The sequence below is a fragment of the Pararge aegeria genome, chromosome 2 (genome assembly GCF_905163445.1).
Source record: "Pararge aegeria chromosome 2, ilParAegt1.1, whole genome shotgun sequence".
NCBI lineage: Eukaryota > Metazoa > Arthropoda > Insecta > Lepidoptera > Nymphalidae > Pararge > Pararge aegeria.
In genome coordinates this window covers 11,918,143-11,940,266 of record NC_053181.1, presented here as the reverse complement: position 1 = coordinate 11,940,266, position 22,124 = coordinate 11,918,143, and the positions used below count along the sequence as shown (strand labels likewise).

Below are 22,124 nucleotides of genomic sequence, written 5' to 3'. Positions count from 1 at the left end.
TCTTTGAATTAACCCAAACGAACTGATAAATTTAATGCCGATGTGACGATCCAGATAAAGTAGCTGTAAAACTACTTATAATTAAAAGATAATGATTTCTGAGCTGCTGATTATTTTATATTATAAAAATGACAGCAGTAAAAAGAAGTTAGAAAATTTTAAATAGTGTTATAGTCACAATAACCATTTAATTCATTTAAACTTAAAGTAATCCATATATCAGTTGAGAGTAACTATATTACCTCTAATGTCCTAAACATTTACCATAAAATGGTGAAACTGGAAAGTTTGTGAGCTTTCAATATTACGCTGGTGTGAAGTGAGATGTGCGCGGGGCGTTTTCACTGTGTTTGGCCAAAATGCACTGCCTACAAAAATAGCTGAAATAGGGATGCATGACGGGGCATCCATTGACGACAGCAATATTATGAGAAGAACAACCCAACTTCTATACAAATCAATTCAGTGAATTTTAGAGATTTGTGAACTATAGTTGTTTCTAAGATACATTTTATCTGTTTCCGTTTGACGGACCGCTTCCAAAATAACATCCGGTAAGTATATTATAATTCTCGAGAATACATACACAGACAGACATACATATTACGATGATACCCAAAATTTACCTATTTCGTTTGTTAAAATAGAAAAGTTTAACATTTTCCTCAATTACTCAATAATAAAGACTGAGTTATTCAAGTGTAGCACCGTGTTTAGAATACTAGGAGAGCATAATCGCCGAAGTGGTCACTAGTTAAACCGTGAAGAGCTTGTCAGTGTTGGTTGTACTTACGTCTTTATGCCCGTCTGCACCAGTTCACGGGTGGCGAAGGCCGACGGCTCCCATTATTTGGCTATGGCAGCCACATTAGCATTCTCATAATTAACTTATGAATAATCCTCAGAACGTGTCACTGGGTAATAGTCATTTTTTACATGTAGACGTGACGCGGAGGTGATTTGAATGAACGTTATGTTCCCCTAATTATGTAACGTAATGTCATTCTTTATGTTAGTGTAAATTACTTACGTTTGGTACATGCACACACAACACTTAAACGATTCCTAAACTATCAAAGAATATAGCTAAGAATATTATGAGAAATATCTGCCTCTTAAGGCCAGTTGAATTTTAGGCTATTATACAACTATCACAAATAGAATACAAAGTATGGGTAAGTCTTATTTCTAAACCAGAGCGTGCAAAGGGTTTTTGACCAGGGTATGCATAGAGAAAGGAAGATGGCATAAAATGGAAAAATCTTTCACCTTTATGAGTTATATTTTTTTTAGGGTAGGCAGTGCTTTTGTGCATGTACGTAGTTCACGCCACTAAACACATGCCAATTCAGCGTATAATGAAACTCTTAAGATATTTATATAAATGTTCAAAGCAACGTAGGTTACGTTCTGTCCCTCTGGGCTACTTTTAAAAGAGAGCATCCAAAATAAATTACAAATGTAGAGAACAATTCTTAGTTTATATACTTAAGGTAAGTGTCATCTACGGCGTTCGTATTTTTTTGATGCTACCAACTCACGTAATTTGGCATTACAATAATTATGATAATATAGTTAAAAATAAAAAGACATAACGACCAATGTTGATAAACTATACTAAGTATATATAAAATCTTCGACAAGTGCAGTCAGAGAATTGATAAAAGTACTAAGTTCAGTTTGGAGTACTATAATACTTACGTACGCCGTGGTACGCCAATCAGGAAGCGCAGTAGTTCAGCGTTATTTATCATTTGACTTTGAATAATATAGCATAGTTGCCTGTCATATATCTCTCTCTCTCTACGTCGTGTTCCTCATTGCTGAGGGTCGTGACCCCTTCCACTTACAACTTTTTGGACGATTTTGTGCCATTTGACTCGGCTTTGAGCAACGTTAAAAGCCGTATGCACTTTGGTGTCGAGAGCAGTGCGGATTTGATCCGACCAACGAATCGGGCTACGTCCTCGAGGTCTCTTTCCTTCCACTTTGCCAGTGACCACTATCTTTTCAAGATTGTCTCCATCTCTTCTGTCATATATACGTATGATATATACATATAATGTACGTTTAATAATTCAACACCTAAGTTTAACCATGTAATTTCAACAGAATTGCGGTGAGTTCTTAATGATGCATTCACAAAGAAAAATGCAAGAGTCATCAAAACTTATTTAAAAACGCATTAGAAACCTCTGCGCCATAATACCTATGTAAGTAGTTAGGTTCATAACGAACTTTAACACTATAATTATAACATTGTTGTAAGAACTAGTCTCTCTAGTCTGCTTAATGCCAAGTTTTTCCAAAAGAGCAGAGAGAAGTGGATGCGAACCTATGCTTTGAAATTTAGTTAGAACTTTTCCAATAACAGACGACCTCCTGGCACAGCGGTGTGCGCTGTGGTTTTGAGAGAAAGTCCGGGGTTCAATCCCCGGCAAGGACAAGTTGGAAATTTTATAAATTCTGTGTTATCTCTAGTCTGGCCTAGTGCGTAACATTTTGAGTTCATAACCCCATCCTCGATAGTCTGTTGAAAACAATACAGATTGGACATCGATATAATAAGACATTACATTTGAAGAGCAAAGGCAATGGGTGTTCGAGTATTAACGTCAATATCAGATATGAGACTGATCTCTTTATTAATAGTGAATAGCATTCCGCCGCGACATCTCCCGTCGAGGAATGCTACTCGTATCTATTCTGTGACGATAACGATCTTTAAGTAATCATTTACTGCGCACTAGGGGCACCGCTACAAGTTCGGCTGAAGACTTTTGAAGTGGGTTTTAAAGAGATTTTATGATTGGCTATTCAATGTCTATCTTGCACGCTTTGCACATTACAAATTGTAAGCCTATTTACATTGATTTAATATCTACTTTGCCTGTTCATCATTTGTCAGAAAAATCCCAATTATTGACATAAATAAATGGGTCTGAAACTTTAAAAAGCTCATCAAATAAAAACGTCCGTTTATTTTTTGAAATTCAAGTTTCTTCTCCAATATGGGTTTGGAATTCATAACAAAAAACTCCACTGATGCCATCAAAATGTAGTTTTAGCATACGTTTATAATTACTGCTTAAGGACCAGATTGGCACGTTCAAATGCCTAGTCATAAAGTGTCCTATTTATTATTGCACTTCCTAACTTCGGTCAGGAACTGAATTTTTTTTTAACAAATATCCATGTGGCACGACAACCGACGCCAGATTCTTTAAATCCGTAGTTGAACAGGATAATCACTCTTCTTCTTAGGGTGCCGTCTCCTTACGAAGGTTGGCAATCATTAGGGCTATCTCTACCTTGGACACCGCTGCTCTAAATAATGATTTGGTGCTCTTTCCAAACCATTGTCGTAGATTTTTGAGCCATGATATTCTTCTTCGGCCAGGCCTTCTTCTGCCTGCCACTTTACCTTGTACGATAAGCTGAAGAAGTTCATACTTTTTGGTGTTCCGCATCACATGACCAAAATATTCTAACTTTCTTTTTTTAATTGTTAAGAGTACCTCTGGAACCTTACCCATTCTCTGCAATACAGTGCTATTCCGTACACGATCTGTCCAAGATATTTTTAACATACGTCTGTACACCCACATCTCGAACGCTTCGAGTTTCCTGGACATGGTCTCTGTTAGAGTCCAAGCTTCTACGCCATATAGGAGTACAGAGAACACATAACACCGCGCTATGCGTGTTCGAAGAGCAATGCTTAGGTTTCGGTCACAGAGAACTCTTTTCAGTCTAGAAAAGGCGTTGCGTGCTTGCTCTATTCTGCAGCGTACTTCAAGACTATGATCCCCTTTGTCGTCAACCATTGTGCCTAGATATCTGAACTTGGATACCCGTTCAAGAACCTGACCATTAAGGTACAAAGAATTGATTAGCTCAGGTGTCCGGCTTATTTCCATAAATTTCGTCTTTTTGGTATTGATGTTAATACCATACTCAGCGCTAACGGAAGCTACAGAATTGACTATGTTTTGAAGCCCTTCAAGACTATCCGCGATTAATATGGTATCATCTGCGTATCTGATGTTATTTAACGTCTTACCATTAATTGATATACCGTCTGAAATGTTATCTAGCGCTTCCGAAAATATAGCTTCAGCATACAAATTGAATAGTAAGGGTGATAAAATGCAGCCTTGTCTTACGCCTCTTTCTATGTCGATGTAAGAAGACAAGTTTCTGTTCACCCTTATATTTGCACTCTGATTCCAGTACAGATTTTTTATGAATCGGCAGTCTTTGAAGTCCAAACCTATCTTCTGAAGAACTTGCATCAATTTTACATGGCGCACTCTATCGAAGGCCTTCTCATAATCGATAAAGCAGACAAAAAGATTTCTATTCATATCCCAAAATCTTTGTACCAGCACTTGATAGCCGAAAAGTGCGTCTCTCGTACCTAGCCCGTTTCTAAAACCAAACTGGGTGTATGACAATTGTAATTCACATTTTGAGTAAATTCTGTTGTGAATGACTTTCAAGAACAGCTTCAAAACATGGCTCATGAGTGATATAGTGCGATAATCGCTACATTTCTTTGGATTTTTGATTTTTGGTAAGGTGATAAATGTTGATTTGAGCCAATCGGATGGAATATTACCAGAGTCATAAATAGCATTGAAGAGCTTCACGAGATAATCTATGTTAAACTCCTCAATTTCCTTAATAATCTCAACTGGTATCTCATCGGGACCAACAGCTTTTCTTGTTTTTGCAGTTTTAATGGCATGATAGACTTCACTCCTGGTAATGGCTGGCCCCGCGTCTTTACAAATGAAATCGACCGGATCACACCGCGTATCATGAAAGAGTTCTTTTACATATTGTTCCCAAGTAACTAGTATTTCGTTCGTGCAGGTTGTGTAATTGCCATCATTATTAACAAGAGTTGTTTGGGAACATCCTTGGTGTTTAGGGGCTATTAACTCTTTAATCTTCTTATGCATGTTGAACGAGTCAAATTTCTTATCCAGTTCCTCGATAAGTGAACATAAATCACCATACCATGCTTCCTTTGCCTGCCTTATCTTACTCCGTATTAAAAATTGTAACATTTTGTAATTTTCTTGGTTTGCTTTATTTTCCCGTCTTTTATCCATCAAATCTAAGATTTCCTCCGTGATCCAATTGGTTTTCTTCGTACGATTTTGGTTCGATGACTCTAAAATAATTTCACGTGTTTTAAGTATTGCTGTTTTAAACTTATGCCATGCTTGCTCCTCGTCTGAGAAACCCATGTTATCATTTTCTTTTAGCCTACACATTTCATTGCTAACAGCTAAATGAAGTAATTTTTTGGATTCAAGACTTTGCAATTTGGTATTTTTGCAAGGTCTATTTTGGTATTTCTAGATTGTCGGCATATTTTCTTTAAATTGACTTTTATTACCGCCACAATAGGGTTGTGGTCAGATCCAATATCGGCTCCCGGGTATGTTTTAACAGATTTTATGCTATTTCTATGTCTTCTGTTGATTAACAAGAAATCAATTTGGTTGCGTACAATCTTCTCCGGGGCATCCGCTGGTGATCGCCAAGTATACAGTCTTCGAGGCGGTAATTTGAAGAAAGTATTAGTAACCACGAATTCACCTTCCTGGCAGAATTCCACCAACCTATCCCCCCGATCGTTTCGGACGCCTAGCCCAAACGCTCCGACGACATCGGGCACTGGACTTTGTCCAATTTTGGAGTTAAAGTCACCCATGATGGTTATTAATTCATGCTTTTTAATAACTTTAATTGCCGTACCTATGTCATTATAAAATGTCTCATTCATATCTTCACTTTTGTCTGCTGTGGGTGCATACACTTGAACTATATTAATATTAAATGGCTTAGCTTCAAGTTGTAGCAACATTACGCGGTCCGAAATGGGAAGAAAGCCTTTGACAGTCGGCCGTAGAGCAGTTTTAACAATTACAGCAACACCATTTCTGTGATGTTTGCTATCATTGCTACCCGAATAATAAATTGTAGCATCACCAAAAGTTAATATGCCATTTCCTACCCATCTTAATTCACTTATACCAAGAATATCAAGCTCTAATCGATTCATTTCCTGTATGACATTTTCCAGTTTACCATCTTCGTACAAACTACGGACATTCCAAGTTGCGATCTTTATAGCTGACCCGGAGATTCTTCGCACCCTCTGACCATTTAAGGTCTGCCGGGGACTGAGGGCCATTTTTATATTTGTCTCAGCCATAATGATTTTTCCTGGGAATAATAATGTGGTGGTTTTCCGTGGCCTTCCACATCGCTGCTTGCTGCCTTCTGAATCTGGGATTCATACAACAACAATATGACTAGTGACTGTACAGGCTTACCTAGCTCCCACTCACTCAGTCTACCACCTGCGCAGCTGCCCACAGTTGGAGGAAGATAATGCTTATTTACTGGCGGCATTGACTCGCCATGCCACAGGGTTTTCATTGGGTCGTTGTAGTATTTTATTGAGGAACCTTTCCTAAGGGCTGTCAGCTACACCCTCTAACCCTGCCGGTGTGTGGTCGGGGACTACCGAAGCAGCTAACCGTAATATCTTACGGCTTTTCCACTATCCGCCACCTGTGGACCCCGGTAGTAGCTCACACCTAAGCCCTACCATAATCACATAATCACTACACTCCATTTTTTTTGACTTATCTTTTTAAAAAAACAATATTAACATAACTGTTTAGTGTAGTGTAATTTTTTTTAAAAAAGGGGTAATTTTTTTATACCTGTTTTAAAATATTTTTGTGTGATAAAATAAATGAAGAAAAAAACAAAATAAAGAGATTTTCTTTATTCCTTCCTTTATGCCCTAACTAACCATCCAATAAACTTGATTTTCGGCATAGAGTTAGCTGAAAAGGTAGTGAGTAGCATAGGCTACCTTTAATATCAGGAAAACAAACTGTTCCCGCGGAATTAGTAAAAAAACGTAATAAACGCGGACGAAGAACGCAAGCAAAAACTTAGTACATAATAGGTAATAATAATAAAAATAATAATTAAATAAATTGTTATATTACGAAAATACACTCCTCACCATCTAGCCCCAAAGTAAGCGTAGTGTTGTGGGTACTAAGATAGTGAATATTTATTTATAATGTACATAAATACGTATAATACACAGATACCACACAGACATTTTCCAGTAGTGAATCGAACTCAAAGCCTCGGGACTCAAAACGCTGAGTAACAGCCCACAATCGGGCGTAATAAACAAACAAACAGACACAGTTTATATATAATATTATAGTATGGATCATCTTGTTTCAGACCCATTCTGATCAGATGCCGTTCCGATGTGAGTTCTGCTCGCATTTGTTCAAGCACAAGAGGTCCCGCGACCGACACGTCAAACTTCACACCGGTGATCGGAAATACCGCTGCGCGCACTGCGAATCTGCTTTCTCCAGAAGGTAAGCTTGCTTTCTTTTTTCTAATTGTAAATTTCCTTTTTTTTTAATGCATAAAGGTGGCAATAAAATACCTTTTATCTACTCTATAGTAGTTCACCTTAAACTTTATAGGTTAAAAAATAATATGTAATATATTAAAACAAGGAATTCTTGTAGGTAAACAAACAGCGATTTTGCTATCCCCTAAAATAAATTTTACCCATATTTGCGTCCCAGGAAGAAGGCTTTCAGTCAGGTATAAATAATAGGTAAAAGCGTACCAATTATTTATTTAGATATATTATGAAAGATACCATAGATATTATATTGAAAATAACTATCAAGCCGAGACCATTAGGCACTAAGTATTCAAAAGCACATGGTACAAGAGGTGCTTGGCTGCTTGCATCACAATAGTCGAGCAAGATTGATTACCGTAAGCCACAGCACAAAGATCCAGTCGGCCGCGAGGCGACGAGTCACCTTTTTCGTCACCTCAACACGACCACGTGACTAATTCTACGCAATTTGTCGGTCCAACGAAACGCCGAGTGAAAAGAGTTGATGCGCTGACAAATGGCGTTGAGGGTCTCACAAAAATGAAATAATGGGCCATTCCTAAACTGGCGCGGCGAGCGCGGCCATTAGCGGAGGTGTTTGGGCGAACGCCACTATTCTATAGTTTGCGTGAAAGCCTCTTTGTTAGTTATGTTTGGTCCGCGCATTATGTGGGTACTTATGTCTCCAATGACAAATTGTCTCCTCTGGTCACATAAAGACGATTTATCTCATTCAATTTTGGATTCATACTTGAATATACTCAGCTAAGAGATCTTTTTAAACAATAAGAGTTTGAGTTAGATATTTTAAAGATGCCTTTATACCATAAGACGTCGTTACAAGGATCACCTCAAAATAAAAGCAAAGAACTTTTATTTGACATCTTATTTCTTAAGCGTAGGAACAATTTCTTATCATTTGTTTCCTCTATTTCATTTTCCATTTAGTTCGATCCTATAAATTATGAGCATTTTTTACCCTTAAACGTGTCCCTACGCAAATTAATATTTTGTGTTATTGTGAAACAAATAATTGTTATTGGATAAAAAATTCCATTTGTAGATTTACGTTTTTTTTTATATTTAGGTACCTACTTAGTTGGTATTTAAGGTCTTTTATTATTGTCTAGTAGTCACCTTATTTATAATGTTTAAACTACGCGACAGTATCATAACTTGTGGAATGTATGTTTTTCTTGTATGCTGTACTTTCTTGCGCTCTAAAATGCCTTAAATCTTAGTTGAAGAACGTGATGGTTAACATTGAGTCAACTTGGCTACGTGTTAAGTCTGACGTGGCATAAGTTATGATTTTTCAGTAATAGTAAGATCGTATGTATGCAATTTTTTTACCAGTGTTTTAGCGACGTTATGCCACGTCCTTTAGGACCAACGTAAGGCCTATTCAAGTCTTCTTAACTCTGTTGACTTTCACATCTTCTAGTGGCTGGAAGTTTATTAACGCTAAAGTTATAATTTCAGCGACCATCTGAAGATACACATGAAAACTCACGACAACCAAAAGCCGTTTCAATGCACCGTTTGCAACCGAGGGTACAGCACAGCCGCCGCTCTCACGTCCCACATGCAGGGGCACAAACGGGAGCGTGAGGGTCGTGAAACAAATCGAAAGCGGGCCTTGCATTGCTTGCGTTGCGGAGATGCATTCCGGCGACCTGATCTTCTACAAGTAATTTTTTTAATCACTAGCGTACCCAGCCCGCTTCACCGGGCTAGATTTTGCTTTATTTTATTTAAACAATAAACTTACTTATCATTAAATTTTTAATTGAAGTCTCATAATATATTAAATCATTTATTTCTCTACGTATTCATTCTCTTCTATTCTCTTCTCGAGCGGGTGAAGATCATTGTCTACACCCATGTACACCCAACAATAGAATATCATTATAGAAAATAAAAGCTGTATTTGACAGTTCAAAAATAGGAGTGCTCCGATCGTCACCAAACTTTACATGATTACTCGCCAGGTCAATCCGGAGATTCCCTGAAAGTTTCCTTGAATCGGTCCAGCCATTTCGGAGCCTATACGGAACATACCCACACACTTTCTCTTTTATATTATATATATAGATTTTTTACATAGTCCCCGGCAGCACACCTCCTTGGCGTAGTGGTGAGCGCTCGGATTTTAAGTGGGAGGTCCTATGCTCGTTCCCCGACACGGACATTTTGGGAAAATAAATTTGACTTTCAAAATACAAACCGACACACTTTCGCATTTACAATATTAAATAGTATTGATATGGATTTTATTAATTTTGCTGTGCATTATAATGATACACTTTTACGCCGTACCTAGCTTAATATATAATAGATACCTAGTACCTACCTATGAAGAATGGAGGCCCTGCATAATATGAGGTAAATGTTAGGAAAAATGGATGAAGAAAATTTATTTATTAACCGACATCAGAAAAAGGAGTAGTTCTTTTGTTATCTTTTTTTATTCCAATGCAAGTTAGCCCTTGACTGCAATCTCACCTGATCTTAAGTGATGATGCAGTCTAAGATGGTAACGGGCTGACCTGTTAGGGATATACCCTTTTCGTTACGTTATACCCTTAATCGGTGTCTACGCGACATCGAACCGGAACGCTAAATCGCTTATTGGTACGTCTTTGTCGGTAGGGTGGCAGCCAGCCACGGCCAAAGTCTGCCACCAGTCCTGGTACCTTCCAAATAAAACCACAGCGCCCGTCGCTGCGCCAAAATCGTTCGAAAATCATACTACTTTCAAAGGGTTCCAATCTACCTATTTCTATTATTTTTTTTGGTTTACTAACCCTAGCAGTCACTTTAAATAATCCCCGGCAAGACAATTCAGTGTCGATAGAATCCCATATGTTTATTCTTTTTTTTTTGTTTCAGGCCCACATGTCAAGTGTCCACGGCGTTGATGGAACCGCAATGACACCCCCGCGCCGAGTCGCTTCTCAGCCGCCGCCTACTCTACTTGCATGCATATATTGCACTCGGGATACATTTACCAGCATGGAACAGTTACAGCTACATGTACGCGCTGCACACTCAGCACTGTTGAATGGAGAAACTTCTGTACAGTACACAGTCGATCAGCCTATGCCGACCGACTTAAGTAGACGTAGTCCCGAAAATCTATCGCCAGCTAAACGTGTTCGGTTAAACTCGGGTTCTACAACACCAAAAACCGCTCTATCCCCGAGTACTCTTTTATGTAATCAGTGTGACGCAGCACTTCCAGACTTCGAAGCTTTTCGAGCACATTTAAAAGCTCATATTGAAGAAGGTGGAGAGCTGGGAAGGACGAGTCCCGCACCTTGTCTCCACTGTGGGGCTACGTTCGCCGATGCGGCGGCCTCTGAGCGTCACTTGGCCGCACATTATCTCGCCGTGTCCTGTGAATATACCTGCCACAGTTGTGTGCGCAGTTTCCCTACACCTGAAGATTTGCAGAAACATCTTTTTGACATGCACGCTCATCATATGTACCAGTGCAATCTTTGTAAAGAAATATTTGATTCAAAAGTAGCCATACAGGTAAGAATCCGATGAACTCGTTTTAATTTAAAGTTTTTCGATATTCAAAATCTGTTCTAAGTTTACCTGCGTAAAATGCAAAGGTTCATGGGAATGTGCTTGATTCTTTCAAATTGTTATATAAGATTCAAATTTGGCTTATTAATATCCCAGTTACTGCTGAACACAGGCTTCTTCCTCAAATGAGAGGGACTAAAATCATACAACCTTTTAAACTCTGGACAGTAACTCAAAATTTCTTAACAGAAAACATGATAATTGAAAAATTTTTTTTTTGCCAACGATAATGAGTTTAGTTTAGTTTAGTTTAAGTGATCCAAAGACTAACAAAGCAGTTTCGACAACCAACCAAGACGTTTTCCGCTTGCTTGCATCAATTTCATCATCCTTTTTTTTCTTTCAACAGGCTGTGTTTTACTGTGCGATATTAATAAGCTGAGGACACTTTTTTAATTTGAATCCTATTCATTTTTGATTGGATTGATGCCCCATGAGGAATTAGTCTATTATTAACCCAAGGTTACCTATGGTATTATAAAAATATTATGTTATTTATAGGCACATTTCGCAATGGCTCATAGTGCCGAAAACAAAGTGTGGGTATGTCGGTCCTGTGGTTCCGCTGGAGGAGCGCTGCGTACGGAGGCTGAAGGGTCGGCCCACGTGCGAGCACGTCACGCGGCCGCGCGCTGCACTTGCGGCGCCGTGCTCTCCGGCTCACGTGCGCTCAGGGCCCACGCGGCGGCACATCACACGTTCCGCTGCCCTGTTCCAACTTGTACTGAATCCTTCGCTGTGCAATATCTACTAGAGCGCCACATACAAACTCATCATGCTGTTGCGCATCAAGTAAGTTTACAAGTGTTCCAGAACGTTCTTAATTTTACTCGTACCTTGGCTGCTTATCCAAGGTTAGTTTATAGAGATATAATAGGGGAGTGACAGAGTTCAGTTAACCGCTGAATAAATTCAAATGATCATCAACATCATAATAAAGACTTTCGGCTGGGTAGTGATTTCCTCTTTTATAGTGTGTAAACCCACCACGCTATTCCAATGCGGGATAATGGCCTCTAACGATAATTATCACATGATAGTGATAATAACCGCGACCGACCGGCTTAAAGTGCTCCCCGAGGCACGCGGATAGATATCTCCCGTCAATTTCTTAATTAAGGCTGGTACTGAGATAATTTTAACAGTAAAATCCAATACTTCACAATTCTCGGGCTGGCCTTGTGATCCGTTATTGATGATTCTTACCACTATACAAACGAGGCAGTTAGATAATGTTATAATATATTTTGTATTACTAACAGGGTGCCAACGGTGATATAATAAGAGCCAAACGAACAGAAAATAACAACGCCACTGAAGGAGACGGAGCGAGTCCTCCATGCGTTAGTGGGGGCGATGGCCATGCGCCTGTCACGTCAGGCGGAGATGAACGCAGGCGTAAGAATGGCGCTGTGGCATTACAGTGTGCATACTGTGGCGAACGTACGCGAAGTAGGGCTGAACTAGAGGCGCACACTCGTGCCCACTCCGGAGCAGGCGCGGCGCGGCACAAGTGCCTCATCTGTGACGAAGTGCTACCTTCTGCTGGCGTACTTGCTGAGCATAAACTTACACATTGCAAGGTATTGTTTTTTTTTTATTCTATCTCAAGGTCCCTTTTTTCAAAGTAATAATAGCCGGACCCGGTGGCGTGCACTCGGTTTCTTGCCAGCAGGATAATTGCATAAAACGGCAAAAAGACTTCTCCTATACGTGTTATATATAAATGAAGTGCACGCCACTGGCCGGACCCTGGTGGTGTAACTGGACGATCATCGACTACGTCCACGTCCTAAACAGTTCCGTCTTGTGTCTATCAGCATAAGGCGTGAGTGTTAATTCTCATGTGCCTGTAATGCACCCGGCATCCACGCCCGCAAGGCTGCCCGTCCACAAGAGCGGAGCTAGGCAGCGAAGCCAAGAAACGGACTAATGCGGAGCGCAGTTGCGTACTGTGTCTGGTTCACTTAAAAGCAGCGGAGATTTTGTACAATCCTATTAATTAATATTTCTCCGTTTCTCGGCCCCGCTTCCTCGCTCCGCTCCGTTGGACTGGCAGCCTTAGACCGGAACACAGCAATGCTGTTTATATGCTGTTATATGGATAAGCATAGCAATAGTACTTCTCTGGACGAGTTCTGTCACAAAACGCTCTGCTACAGCTAAAGTGCTAGTTATTTATTTAATCGCTTCCTACGTGACATTGTACCGGGACGCTTTTGTACTCGGGGTTACTAGCGACGGCGAAATGTTGAAACCTAGACGAGATTAATCTGAAATTATAAATTGGAAAGGAGCTCATACTTGAAATACTTTTTTCCTACATCTTCAATTTCCTTAATTTTTTTTTTCCAAGTTAGCCCTTGATTGCAAACTCACCTTACATATACAATCCCACTCTATATATTTTGGTATTTATGTATATATTACAACATTCTTGGCACTATCCCGTTCTCTTGCTGTAAGTCATGTCTACAAAGGTTGCCTGTAAGAGATTGCAAGCCTGTTGGTAAGTGATGATGCAGTCTAAGATGGTAGCGGGCTGACCTGTTAGGGAGTATGGTAGTCATACCGCCTAATAAGTTTCTACGCGACATCGCACCGGAACACTAAATCGCTTAGCGGCAGGTCGTTGTCGGTAGGGTGGTAACAAGCCACTGCCTAAACCTCCCACCAGACCAGAGAAAAATCAGAAATTATAAATTCCCAAATTTCCCCGGAATCAAACCCGGGACCTCCTACTTAAATTCACAGCGTTCACCGTTGCTCGTCAAAACTTACACGGGTTACATTGTTTGCTTACGGTATGATGTTCTTGGACTCCGAGCGTATCTAGCAAAAATAAAACCTTGTGATATAATAACGCTAAGCATAAAAGCGTCAGATTCGATTATGGAAACAAAGAAGGACAGAATATTTTCTTACAAACTGCATTGTTCATAAGAATCGCACACATTTATGTTTATCTTTGATATCTAATAAGATTACCTATACCTAGTATATTTTTTTGTATTACAGGTAGTTGCTGGTGATACTTGCGCTCGATGTCGATCAAGGCTACCATCAGAAGAGGCGTTCTTGACTCACATGGCACGGCACCATCCTGCATTACCAGCCCCCTGCGTCATTTGCCGTCAGACCTTAGCTTCGGAGGCTGAAGCGCGTTTGCACGCCCGCTTTCATTTAAGACCGAATGAGGACGAACAGAGATGTGCAATATGTCTCCGAGCTTTGTCGGAAAGTGAGGCTGGCGAAGGAGCGAGGGCCTGCAGTGCTTGTTACGCTCGTCACGCTGCCCCGAGACCACCTCCTTCGTCCGATCATGACTGCCGTCTTTGCCGTCGAACCCTCGGCTCTCCTACCCGCCTACAAGCCCATCTTATAGAACACACATTCGCTGGCATTGGAGCGTTTACATGCTACCTTTGCTCGGCTATGTTTACAAGCGCAGCGGGACTGCAAAGGCATTTGCCAGAACACGCATCAGCACCCAGGCCATATGACTGTGGCCGTTGCGGACTGAAGTTCTTCTTCAGAGCCGAACTCGATAACCACGCGTTCGTTCACCTTGAAGAAGCTGAAATAGCCCAGAGAGCATTCTATGAAGCCTATGCTCGTGGGGCGGCATCGGCATGGGCTGCTTTGCAACCGACAGACCTAGCATCGCAGCCTACGGTATCAACTCCAGCCCCAGTTGATAATGAAGTGACAGTCAAGCGAGAACCAGAAGTTAAAGAAGAACGCAACGATGAATATATTGAAGTGTCATCGCCCCCTCCTCCTCAGCCGCCCCCGCAGCCCGAGCCAGTATCTACTTCTCCGCCGGTAGTGAAAATAGAGAAAACTGACGGAGACTGAATGAAAATCTAACGTCCAAAATTAATACAATCAATCTAATCCATAACCTACGGATGACAGATTGGAGGTATAGGAGGCTTTCGATTCGGGGAAACCAAGTTCTATCCCCGGCACGCACCTCTACCTTTTCGGAGATAAGTGCGTTATAATCAAGTCAAATTTCACTTGCTTTAAAGGAAAAACCGAGAGGAAACCTGCTCATAATTTACTTAATCGCGACTACGGCCAAAACCCTTCTCATTCTTGAAAAGAGACCCTTGCTCTTTAGTGGGCTAGTGTAATGGGTTATTAATGATGATGATGATCTACATGAAGGGTAAGAAAATGATTGCATTCCTAATTTTAATCTGCCATTTGATGATTTTGGATTAGATTGATTTTTAATTTCGGTTGTAAATGAACGCTATCGTCCGGTGTGGGATCCAGTCCTACTGCAATACTAGATTACGTCCTTGCAAATTATGCACTAGTTAGTTTTGTTAAATAGTTGCGTCTGTTAATGTTGAGCGTTTAGAACGCAAATATGTAAAACTTAGATAGATCGTCTTCGTTTATGTTGGTTAGGGAACGTATGTTTTATAATGTTTACACGAGTATTTGTATAAACTTGTTAACTTAATAAATTATTATGTTAAGCTTCACTGGATAAAGATGGACTTTTAATATCTCCTGTAAACTGATTCAAACCAAACCCTCATTTTCCTTTGGAATTTGAAACTTAAAGTTACTTGGAAAAAAAAATACTATTAAAGTTATTTTCATAACCTAATTTTGTTACACCTTAACAGCAATGTAGAATCTGACAATCTAAAATCTTCTTCAAAAGCACTCTAATTTTAAAAATAACCTACCTACCTTTACCTAATATTTTCAAAAGGAAGGTATTAAGTCAATGTAATCTTTTATTTAAATCATTTTATTAACCTAAAAATTCAGATGCTACGCTGTAAATAAGGCGTGGAGATTCCACTATATAAGTAATTAAGGTACTTATGAAGAATTATAAGATGAAAGTAGCATATGGTTGTAGATTTAAGCAGTGGCAACTTGCTGCTGAATCCAGGGAAGAAGAGCGGCGACGTTCACGTAGGCTGCAGGCACGTTAGCGTTGGCACAGCCCAGCCCCCAAGACACCAGACCCACCACTGTCCACTGTCCATTCACCTGGCACACGAGGCCGGATCCACCGTCACCCTGAAACGTTAAATTGAATACTTTATACAGTTAGGAATGTTCATTTGTGACTACATTTTAGAACAGAAGGAAGCTTTGTTTTTCGGATGTCAAGTATCGTAAGTACTCTTTGCTAATTAGGGTATATCCTTAACGGGTTGATGGATTAAGAAAATAAGGCACGTATTAATAAACTGATATATAAGATATTGGATAGAAGCAGGCGTTACTTTGCGGAAATCCATAATATATTATGAAAATTAAGCTTAATTTGCTATACTCCAAGAACAGCAAGAGAATCTGTATGGTGTTATTTATAATTTCTTCAATCCGTTTACTCCACACCAAACAGATCCTCGGCAATCTATGCTCGTTTCGCTCAGAAACCGAAGTCTCATCAGGAGATGTTGACTTTACAATGAATAATTGTTAAGTGAAATCCTCAGGAGATGTTTACTTTACAATTATTCATTGTAGAGTCGGATTGAATAATGGATACGGATTGAAGAAATTATAAATAACACCATACAGATTCTCCTGCTGTTCCCGGAGTAGGTATAGCAAATTAAGCTTAATTTTCATAATATATTATGGATTTCCACAAAGTAACGCCTGCTTCTAAAGCGAAAGCGTTGTCACGAACCCACAGCCTTGGAATCAGAAAGCAGGGTCGCTGCCCACTGCGCCAATCGGCCGTCAAAATATATAATAAAGATACTTACCGTACAGGAATCTTTACTGGCCTCCCCGCCGGCGCATATAAATGAAGTCGTATCTAGCACAAATGTAGAACCCAGGCGAGCTGTTTGCATCTGTGTTTGGCATGTAGCTGCGGCGACAATGGGCACGTCGACTTCCTTTGGAATCTGTTGGTACTGGCCTTGGAGACCAAACATATCCTTGCCCCATCCTGAGACCCAACATCTACAAATAAAGTTTGAAGTATTAGTAAGCGGTTTTAGCCCAGTGATTGGAGTTCGACTTCACTTTCGGGGGGCCAAATTCGAATCCCAGCACGCACCTGTAACTTACTGTAACAATATAAGGTGCGTTGAAATGCAAACCTGCATGCCTAAGTGTTAATATTCTCGAAGGCGTGAGCAGTCCATCAATCCGCACTGAGCCAGCGTGTTGGACTACGGTCTTAACCCCTTCTCGTTGTGGGAGGAGACCCGTGTCCTGTTGTGGGCCGGATGATGTTGATGATGATGAAGTTGGTACTTAGAACTGAACATATTTTACTGTCATATACCTACTTAGCCCACAGTTAGTCAGGTACGCACAACAAGGGTTCTATAATGCTTTACACATACTTCTTTAGAAATATTCAGGCCAAAAAGACAGAAAACGCAAACATGGAACTTTTGAATTATCTGAGGTTCAATGATTAATTTGCTTTTTATAATTCGCCAAACAAATTCCAAATACAAAATGCTCACCGCGCAAAATTTGAAAGGTTCATATTAAGTATTTTCATACTTTCTTGTTTGATTATTTTCTTATGATTTGGTGTTCAATAAAAGTGCTCCTTCGTGAGACCGGTTTGCGAAAAGCTATGCTAGCTTTTTGCATGGTAATTCCTGCTACTTTCTAATGGTTATGACGTGACGTTATGAATAGATTAAACGATTTTCTAAGGCATAACAGCTCACCTTTGCCCAGTATAAGTCGTAGTTGTAGATGGTGGTAAGCACGCTCTGTTAATAGTAGTAGTTGAACCAGCCATTGGAGTCAAAGGCACTGACGCCGACAGCCTTAGTACTGTAATATCGTACTGTAGAGTGTTTGCGTTGAAGGATGGGTGTGTAAACACTTTCGTCACGGTGTATTCTTGAAAAGGAACTGGTTCATATGTGCCTGCTGCATCCCACTCTCCTAACCGAACTTTTACGTTTGGCGCCGTTCCTGAAACACTAATATTTTTTTTTTTTTTTTTAATCTATTTTTTTAAGGGACTTTTTTAGGTTACCTATATGTCAGCCCCATCGTTACACACAATATGAATCCTAAATAAACATAAATCTTAAACTACAACAATTTGAGAGAATCACCAACGAATCTATAAAGTTTCATTGCCGAAGTGCTCAACGGTTCGCTAATAATAGAATTAAAAATGCCAATGTTCATAAAATTAATATTCAGTTCGTAGGTTAGTGTTTCTCTCAAGCTGTGATTCCGAACACACGCCATTAGTAGGTGTAAAACATCATCTACCTCACCACATAAATCACAATTGGGAGAATCAACTTTCCTCATTAGGTATTTGAACTTGCCTAAAGGCATGTGCCCAGATCTAAGTCTAAATGCTAGAATTAAATTATTCCTACTAATATTACTATTCATAAACCAGGGTATATGAGGAGGCTTAGATTGAATGGTCCTGTACCATATACCTTTATCGAGCGATCTCTCATTAAAATATCACAAATATTTAAAACCTTTTTAGATTATTATAACTTAACATAACCAAGGAGTCCATGTCGCTGGCTGTCGGTGGTATCATCTTGGATTCCTATTGAAAATCCACGTAGCAGTATTCCTTAGCAGGTATGTACTGCCATGGTACTGCTACATATACCACCATAACAACGCAACGTACGTTTTAATTATTAAAGTGGTTTTTTTCTTCTTTTTATACTCGGATGTAAAAAAATAGAAGTTGCCCGCGTTCCACGTTCGCTTTTATATGGTTTTCTACTCGTACCATAGGAACCGGTTGTTTTATTGGGATAAAATTAGCGTATAACTCTCGGTCCTTCCAATTAACTCTATTGCCAATACCGATGGCTAATGCTAAGATGGGGCATACTTTGACCTTGCTTATGCAAAGTCTATGATAAAACGGGACTTTATCGGACACAAGTTTGTGGATAGCATCTTAAGACTGAGAATACTTACACGTAAGGTGACATACGATGAGTGACTGTTATAATGTTCAGTTGATCTATGAGAACTCCCCCAGCTATGTAGTCATTTTGCTTTGTAAGGATTAAGGCCTGAAAACATTAGAAAAAAATGTTAAGGTATGTGTATGGAAATCCCGTGGGAACAGTTTGTTTTCTTGGGATAAATGTAGTACTTAGCATATGTTGCTCTCTCAATTAACTCAATGCCAAAAAAACAAGTCGAACAGTAAGGACAACAAAACAAATAACACACCTTGGCATTGATAATATTAAAATGGATTAATTTTTGTTATATTTGTTTTCCAATGCGAACCTATGTTTGTGCCGTGTGGTGACGTCATATCAGAATACATTAATTGTCACCACCCCTCGTTATCTCGCGGCTGTCGTATGAGGCGACTAAAGGAATGTAACTAAGAGCGGGCAGCAGCGTCCTCCGTACTACTACTACCATCGACTGCGATCACCAAATCGCCTGCCAAGCGTGGCGATTATGGGCTAATCCTCTCATCGGGAGAAGCCTTTAGTCCATCAGTAAACTGATATCGGCTATATGTAAGTACAAAGATTCCATTGCAGAACTGACCTGTATACAAGATCAGTAGATTCTCTAGGGCCCTGCGCACTCTTACCTGCCATGGATACTCCCCAAAACTAGCTTGCCCGGCAGCCGGTTGAACTACTGTAGCTGGTACCGTCTGTAAGGTGCCACAGGCTATTGTAGCAACTGTACCTCCACAACAGTATTGTTGGCCAGCAGGGCAGGGAGCGGTTGTCTGAAATTGTTAACATTTTTAGCGTCAGCGTCGTAATCGTAAAAGCATTTTATTCGTTTCTTTTTAATGCGCTCGAACAGTTAGTTTTTCTGGCATAAAAAGTATCCTAGGTCTATGTTTCCTCCAGAATGCAAGCTATCTGGATGCGAAATTTCTACAAGGTTGCTTTAACTGTGAAACAGCGAATAGGTGACAAAAGCTACATTTTGTTAACATAGCGCTTTTTCAGGATAAAAGGTATTGTACTCCCATCTTCAGGATCCAGGATGCTATATATGTACTAGTATTCATCAGATTGGTTGAGTGATACAGCCAAACAAAGGTACACAGCAAAACACAGTAATGTGCAGATGAAATGGATATATTTTCAAAAATTTTCTTTTATTTGATACCGTTTTCATGTCTGTTTAGATTGTATCTTTAATAATTAGACTATCTTAACAGAGAAAAACCTATACGCCTAAGAAACTTTTTTTCCGTGATAAACTTTGTGATCATGTTAATTTCTTACAATTCTAAAAGGCTTTGATTTTCTATACATTTTGTGATTTTGGACACCTTGTTAAGTTGTTATATAAAATCTTTTTCAATTGCGGTTAATACTGTAGGTCAGGATTCAGGAACTCCATGTTTCGTGAGCTTTCGTCCCAAGATTAGCGGCGGTCAAAGATGATTAAAATACTGTCTCGGTGCACAAACTTTGCACATTTATTGTAGTTAACTATAAAATGTTGGTATATTTTACCTCATGAGTTTGAAATATCATGTGAATGTTATAACATACCGGAGTCACTATTCTGAAGTCAATCATTCCAGCGCCAGAGGAGCTTGTAGCACAAGTGCCAGCAGGAACACATTGGCAACTTTGCCGTTTACGTATTCTGTGTTCATTATCATCTGCGAACTCTTCGCTTTTCCTCAAATCTTCAAACCTCCATTTTCTGTATTTTATGCTTCTACGCTCTCTAGGGAATCTAACAGCCGTATCAAACGTTGGCACTTGCGCACTATAACCGCTTATAAGTGGAGCCTGCAACGCCGCCGGAGTAGTACCAAGCCGCGGGTCAATCTGCAGCGAGCCTGAAGCGTTTTCATCAGGATTAGATATACATATCACATCAGGATCGTTACAAAGTAAGACAGGTAAAAATTCATCACCAGGTGACGGTGTATTAGTTAACACCGTTGGAATTGTATTAGTTAATGAGCTAGGAGTCATTGATGGTGTTGCAGTGGTTAGTGTTAATGTCGTCAATGATGATGGTTGTATGATGTTACCGGAGATTGTTGTTCGAGCTGTTGTAGTTGTTGTAGCGGCAGCTGTTGTTGTTGTTGTAGGTGCAGCTGTTGTTGTTGTTGTTGTAACAGTCGTTGGACTTGCAATTGTTGGACGGGCTGTCGTTGTTGTCGTAGTTGTGGTCGTGGTTGTTGTCGTCGTGGTCGTAGCAGCTGTGGCTGTTGTTGCGGCTGCCGTTGTAGGCTGAAGTATAGGCGTAGGCACGCCTTGCACAACCACAATTGTAGCAGGTGGTGAAGAGTTTCCAGGCAAAAGCCCCAAACAGGCGGTCAAGAGCCACAAACACATTATACGATATGTGTAAGTTTGCGGCTGCCCGGCTAATCATAAACTGGCTTTGATCGCATTGGACTCGTTTGGTAATATAGTTATAAATTCATATGAGATGAGCCAGTATTAAATATGTCCTTACTGTAACAATTGGTATTCCCCTAACAATTGTAGCCTTCATGGTATTTTGCGCGTGGTTACATAGCGACAAATTGACGCAATCAACAAAATGTGTATTACTAATCCGTAGCAATCGCTGTCGTCATTTGCTGCAGTTAATTTATTTTGCATCACACTGTGTTATATTTACTTCTTTGGTATCATCTCAATTATTATTTTGAATATATATCTATTTTGTGTAATTTGTACACAGTGTTCTTCGTAGTATTCTTGATTATAGTAGCACGGTATGGGTATCAAGTGCATTCAGATAAAACTGAACGCATCCAAGGACATTTTCTGTATCACTTGTCAAACATGGATTTAAATTGTAAGAAACTATACACATACGACTCGCGACTTAAGTTTTGTAAATTGACTTCGCCTTAAACACACAGATTAAATGTGTATTTTTTCTTGCAAATTTAATGAAAGGCCTAAATTGGTGCCCCTGAGTTGCTAGAGCACTTAAAATTCTTAGTTCCTCGTGAAGGGACAACAAATAATAAAAAGCGAAGAAGAAAGAGTACGTGCGCTATAAACAATGAATTTAATTACATTGAATGCAATACAGAGTTTAAGTAACCTTCTTAGCGGTTTAAAAATATCTAAAC

At 39.7% G+C, this 22,124-nt stretch overlaps 2 protein-coding genes across 2 annotated transcripts in view; one reads left to right on the top strand and one right to left on the bottom strand.

Moving 5' to 3' along the window:
• The window catches only part of LOC120632746 (zinc finger protein 423 homolog), a 30,059-nt gene extending 14,542 nt beyond the window's left edge, over window positions 1–15,517 (top strand). The window contains exons 3-8 of the mRNA XM_039902737.1: window positions 7,294–7,436; window positions 8,957–9,164; window positions 10,367–11,014; window positions 11,573–11,863; window positions 12,334–12,654; window positions 14,090–15,517. Coding sequence (XP_039758671.1) covers window positions 7,294–7,436; window positions 8,957–9,164; window positions 10,367–11,014; window positions 11,573–11,863; window positions 12,334–12,654; window positions 14,090–14,929 — 2,451 coding nt within the window. The 3' untranslated portion in view covers window positions 14,930–15,517. The remainder of the gene's footprint in view (window positions 1–7,293; window positions 7,437–8,956; window positions 9,165–10,366; window positions 11,015–11,572; window positions 11,864–12,333; window positions 12,655–14,089) is intronic.
• Window positions 15,518–15,961: 444 nt separating this feature from the next.
• On the bottom strand, window positions 15,962–21,369 carry LOC120628341 (phenoloxidase-activating factor 2-like). Its single transcript, XM_039896668.1, has 7 exons — window positions 21,063–21,369; window positions 20,569–20,864; window positions 19,641–19,784; window positions 19,001–19,098; window positions 17,755–18,015; window positions 16,825–17,026; window positions 15,962–16,123 (listed from the first exon to the last, which is right to left on the bottom strand). The coding sequence occupies exons 1-7, from the start codon at window positions 21,367–21,369 to the stop codon at window positions 15,962–15,964; spliced, it is 1,470 nt and encodes a 489-aa protein (XP_039752602.1).
• Window positions 21,370–22,124: the final 755 nt, after the last annotated feature.